Source organism: Esox lucius, chromosome 14, assembly GCF_011004845.1.
Source record: "Esox lucius isolate fEsoLuc1 chromosome 14, fEsoLuc1.pri, whole genome shotgun sequence".
NCBI classification, from domain to species: domain Eukaryota; kingdom Metazoa; phylum Chordata; class Actinopteri; order Esociformes; family Esocidae; genus Esox; species Esox lucius.
Window position 1 is genome coordinate 8,120,467 of NC_047582.1, and position 6,000 is coordinate 8,126,466.

Genomic DNA, 6,000 nt, shown 5'->3' on the forward strand with positions numbered 1-6,000 from the left:
CATACGTGAACAGCAATGAGCTCAATACCACTGAAGGTCACAACGAAGCAGAAAGACACATTTTTAGGGATACAGATCCATTATATGACAACAACCTTAATAGATAAGCATGGACACACTGACACTCATCACCATCTATATCAATCGATCCAGAACAAAAATATGACCAGTGCACGGACCAGCACCACAAAGGCAGGATAATAAAATATGCTTTCACTCACCAAGGCTGAGGGTTCACTTGAGAAAGGTGGCACGGCAGTTTTTCCTCTAGGCAAACTTTTCGATGACTTTGGGAATTAAGTCATGTAGCTGCTGAATCAGCTGGCTTTCGATGGACAACATGGCCAATGCTTTGAGTTGCGGCTGTCCCATGGTATTGTGAGTGAAGGTTTTACCCTCTTCAAGGGGGAAAAGTTCCTCTCTGACTCGGATGTCGTCATAGGTGTTATTATGATAATCTTCAGTGAAGTGACGTTCTCAGCAAAAGCCTCCTCTAGGTTGTTCTCATGGATGGATCTTAACAGAGACAGGGCCGTCTTACCAGTGTGAAGCTCAGTGTGGCAGTACAGAGTGGTCAGCTCAGACTTCAACTTTTCCTCGTTTCCTAGAGGCCATAGGTTCACCGCACAGTCAAGCTCAGATGTAGGGAATGACAGGACACATTTTGGGAAGAGTGAGCTGTCAACTAGCTTGGCAGCGATCAGGTGGTCACTTTGTGAAAACCTCTGCTCCACCTGGGATATGACTGTGTCGCATGCCTCCTTCATCACCGGCGCTGTGTAGGTTACTTGTCGGCCTGGCTCGTCTCTTCCATCGTGAATGGTGGCAGCCCATTCATCAGTTTGCTTCCGCATATTCTGGACATTCTCCTTGAAACAGGTGAGCGCACTGCTAATCCCAGATGCCTCTATGCTCCATTTTTGCAGTGTTGTATAAAACATCAGCTTCTGGCATAAGGAAGAAAAAATTATCCAGCGGCTGCAGAAAGGCTCTGTCCCAGAGTGTTTTTTGACAGGCCGTATGCCTCACTTATGTTGGCCTCATCCCATCCTGGTTGTGTGCGTATGTCCTCCAAACACAGGAGCAGCGCAGCACTGTTTTCCTAAACTGCATTGACAGTTTTAAAGTTCCATCGTACAGTGGGTGGCCTTGGAATGCGTCTCTGTGTTGCCTCAGCAAGTGCCGCAACTCGTTTTGGAGCGCCAGAGAAAAAGGTGGTAAAAGCAGTTAAATCTGCAAAAAACACCTTCAGGATGCTCATCCTTGCTGAACAAAGTTGCTGCAAGGTCAGGTTCAGTGAACAAACTGGGCATGTCTCTTTCATTAGCATCTGTACCCCTCAGACGTTTCAACTCATTACAGTCGCACCATCATAAGTCTGAGCGATCAGCTTTTCTCCCAGCTTCAGTGGTTCCAGCACACCCTTGATGCTATTAGAGAGGCCAAGTCCAGTTTTATCTTTGGCTTCCACAAACTCCAAAAACCTCTCTGACACTGTATTGTCAAAGCTGTATCGCAACACAACCACCATTTTGTGATTTACAGGAGACATCAGTCATCTCATCTGCCTGTATGGCAAAAAATTATGTCTCGTCCACTTGCTTGGCTATCTCCTCCCTGTACACTTCATACATACAGTCTAACAGTTTGTTTTGTACAGTGCTAGATGTCCCTTTGTAGATGGGCTGAGCATCATAGTGCCCCTGAAGTCTCGAATCGCCCTTACACATCTCGAAAATGCATCTGAATATTCCAGGATTCAGGGAGTCCAATGACTCGTCGTGCCCCTGCAGTGCGGTTTTACATTTTCCACACAGTTTATTACATGTTATGATCCGACTGAGAACGTTCCTGTTTTCCTCCACCTGTTTGTTATGCTGCTCAATGGAGCGCCTGAATGCACTGTCAACTTGTGCTGTGACGTTTACCCTTCCAAGTAAGCCCACTTTCACAGCATTGTCCAGATGACTCCCGCTGCTCTCATGTTTTGCACTCCTCTCAGAAAGTTGTTTCAAATCTTTGTAACCCGTCCTCAACCAAGTACCATCTCCACCAAATAGCAGACATGGAAAACAGAAGAGTGCCTTCTTTTGTATGCTAACCGTTAGCCACTTTTTCTTCTAAAACCACTCCACGTTAAACCTGTGGTTACTTTTACCAGCAGTTTGAGTGATGAAAATATCCCCTGGCCGATGGGCACCAAGTCGCTTTACTTTAAGTTTCTCCTCCAAATTAAGGGTTTCAACCCGGTGCTTGAGTATGAAATCCACTTTATTCAAAAAAACTTTTCTCAAGTTATCTGGCGTTTGTGAAGCTAACAGGCTAGCTAAGTCAATCCACCCTCCTCGTTCTTCTTGTCAACTAATGTTGGCGCCAGACAGACAGACAGCCAATCAGGTCTGAAATATGAAATTAGGCTACCGGCCTGTCAGCCCCACTTGGCATTACATGTATGTGATCTACATTGATCACACTAACATTCTGAGCATGTGTATTAATATTTTCACACATACAATGTACATTGCATTGTGAGAGAGGAGCTAGCCCCACATTCATGCTTAGCCTATGGCCTACTACTGCAAACTCAAATCGGCAGAACACAGTCTGAAGCAGCAAGGCAGGGACCAATGAACATGAAATAAAATCACACAAATTATATGCAATTTAGGACGATGCTATATTCATAGATAAAATATAATAGGAAGTAATCTTCGAGAAATAAAAATAACATACTTTTGTTGCAGTTCTTTCTGTTCACAACGAAAAATAGTAAACAGTCAACCACACTGTCAGTAGTAGATAATAGTCAACAGTCAACCACACCATCAGTAGTAGATGATAGTCAACAGTCAACCACACTGTCAGTAGTAGATGATAGTCAACAGTCAACCACACTGTCAGTAGTAGATGATAGTCAACAGTCAACCACACTATCAGTAGTAGATAATAGTCAACAGTCAATCACACCATCAGCAGTAGATAATAGTCAACTATTAACCACAATGTCAGTAGTAGATGATAGTCAACAGTCAACCACACTGTCAGTAGTAGATGATAGTCAACAGTCAACCACACCATCAGTAGTAGATGATAGTCAACAGTCAACCACACTGTCAGTAGTAGATAATAGTCAACTATTAACCACAATGTCAGTAGTAGATGATAGTCAACAGTCAACCACACTGTCAGTAGTAGATGATAGTCAACTATTAACCACACTGTCAGTAGTAGATAATAGTCAACAGTCAATCACACCATCAGCAGTGGATAATAGTCAACTATTAACCACAATGTCAGTAGTAGATGATAGTCAACAGTCAACCACACTGTCAGTAGTAGATGATAGTCAACTATTAACCACACTGTCAGTAGTAGATGATAGTCAACAGTCAACCACACTGTCAGTAGTAGATGATAGTCAACTATTAACCACACTGTCAGTAGTAGATAATAGTCAACAGTCAACCACACTGTCAGTAGTAGATAATAGTCAACAGTCAACCACACTGTCAGTAGTAGATAATAGTCAACAGTCAACCACACTGTCAGTAGTAGATGATAGTCAACAGTCAACCACACTGTCAGTAGAAGATGATAGTCAACTATTAACCACACTGTCAGTAGTAGATGATAGTCAACTATTAACCACACTATCAGTAGTAGATGATAGTCCACTATTAACCACACTATCAGAAGTAGGTGATACAGTCAAACCTTCAGTTGTAGCCCGAGCCAAGATGGTTTGTTGCTCTGGGACTCTCAAACTAGAGTGCACTAATATTGTAGTAAGTTGCCAGAGTGGTGTTATGAATAACTACAATGTGAAAAGAAAATTTTCACGCCAGTTCAGGTGGATTTTTTTCACAGGAAATTCAATTTCTCTTCCTGACAGGATTTCCCAATTGATGTAACTTTGGTTATTTCAGTATAACTTATAAGTTCATGCACAGCACAACTCAACCTTATCACTCAGTGCTTCCATTTGGTCTGTATTTTTCATGAAAATTCACCATTGTCTGGAGACGCCCTTTAATCCTACCTTGTCTTCCCACCCTGCAGTGTGGAGCATGACTTCCGGATACAGGAGGGGGCGGTGACTCGGACGTGGAGGGTAGGAGACCCTCCTGAAGGCTCCCCGTTGGCAGCAGTGACCCCCCAGCCGACCACGCCACACCGCCAGGACTCACCCCTACCTATGACACCGGCCCGCCCCTCTCACAGTGGCAAGAAGACCCGGAAGAAGTGCTTCTGGTTCCTGTGAACTTTGAAATATCGGCGGACGAATAAGGAAGGACACAAGAAACAAGGACACTCCTCCTGAGTAACCCCGTAGTATTAGGGAGAAGAAGGTGATGGACGTCACAAAATTAGTTTTGGAAGAAACAGGGAGAACGGGAAAGATTTAATAGATATGGATAATATGTGTGAAAGTTGTTATGGATCAGGAAGGGTTTGGAGAGAATGACATTGGTTCTGATCATGATGTGTTAGAACTGTATAGAATGGAGAGTGAAACATGCATGTGTTCTAGTTGCACCGGAAGGCCTGTTCTTCACCAGAGATCGGTTGTTGGCACGGGTGGCGAGGTGCATTAAAATGTGCTGAAGCATTCTGAAAACCTGAGTTCTGAAGAGACCTACCTGGTCGGGGTAAATTACTGAAGTGAAAGTGTAGAAGATGAAAAGAACAGGTAAGGATTAAGAAAATAATAATAAAGTAAGTAGGTATTAAAAGGCTAGGAGATGGATGGAGTATAAATGAGAGGAAACGGATGCGTGTACAGAGAGAAGAAAGGACTGATCCAGGGTCAGCCCTAATGGACTAATGAGGGTCAGAACACCAGCTTTTATATCCAGAGACATTTAGACCAATCAGTTATTATTAAGACCCTTATTTAAAACTTTTAATAGAATTGATCGTAACAAAACTACACACATACATACACCTACACACACTCCACAAGTCTGAGAGATGCGCCAGGAGAAAAAAAGTGAGAAACAAATGTAAACATATTACAGAAAGCTCTAGTGCTTGAATTGCTATATTTCAGATACGGATTACTGCTCTATAAAGTATTTTACCACAATTTGTTTGGGTATATTGTCCTTTATCATCCAGTGCATTTCTAACAGGATCTAGTCTTAACAAATATAGCATTTGTAAAGTCATGAGTTAAGATAAAACACACTTAATCATAATGTATTCAATTCATGTAATTCAAATTGTTCTGGGAAATCATCTGCTAAGAGAAATATATTATTATATAATATGAGACAATACCGCTGTCACAACACAATGGTTTTTCAACTAAGAATTTTCAGCATGCTTTATTATATTACATTTATTTTTTCAGGGACATGGCACAATAATATATATTTGTTTTGAACATTGCAAATATTCAACCGTTTTCCTTGGTAACACAATTACTTACAGTACACAAATGAGGATACATTTTGCCGTGAAATGCCTGTTGACCTCAAGCAATGCAGGACTTAAAAAATGTATGCATCAAGTGATTATGCAACCCAACCTAAGGATCCAGAAGCAGTGCATCATGGTCCCCCAGATGGCGGTCCAGACAGTCCACTTCTCCTGGATTTTCTGGGACTCGTCTAACAAAATTAAGCCTCAGCTGCGTGATGAATCCAAAAGGACAAAAACACGTCAGATTCCTATTTAGCAGTGGCCCTTCTCTGTTCATGTGATTGGTGAAGGCCAAATAAATTGACAACAACATTGTCACATTGGGCCCTGTCCAATCTATATCACTGACACGTTGAAGGCTGCGCAAAAGAAATTGAATATGATTTCTAATTGAACCGACAAGGCCATTGTGAATGCATTCTCCGCTAACGCCAACGCTAAGAACACTGCAGTAAAGTGTTTGTATTTTTGCCATTGTTGCTACCACTGAGGTAAAATCACTGGCAGACCCTCAAATTAGCAGGCCATTGTTTTCAAAGTAATGTACTCAACAACAAAAAAGAATAATTACATCCA

At 42.1% G+C, this 6,000-nt stretch overlaps 1 protein-coding gene across 1 annotated transcript in view; it reads left to right on the forward strand.

Moving 5' to 3' along the window:
- Positions 1–5,086, forward strand: part of LOC105027926 (mucin-2) — a 53,729-nt gene extending 48,643 nt beyond the window's left edge. The window contains exon 4 of the mRNA XM_010900306.3: positions 4,060–5,086. Coding sequence (XP_010898608.3) covers positions 4,060–4,261 — 202 coding nt within the window. The 3' untranslated portion in view covers positions 4,262–5,086. The remainder of the gene's footprint in view (positions 1–4,059) is intronic.
- Positions 5,087–6,000: the final 914 nt, after the last annotated feature.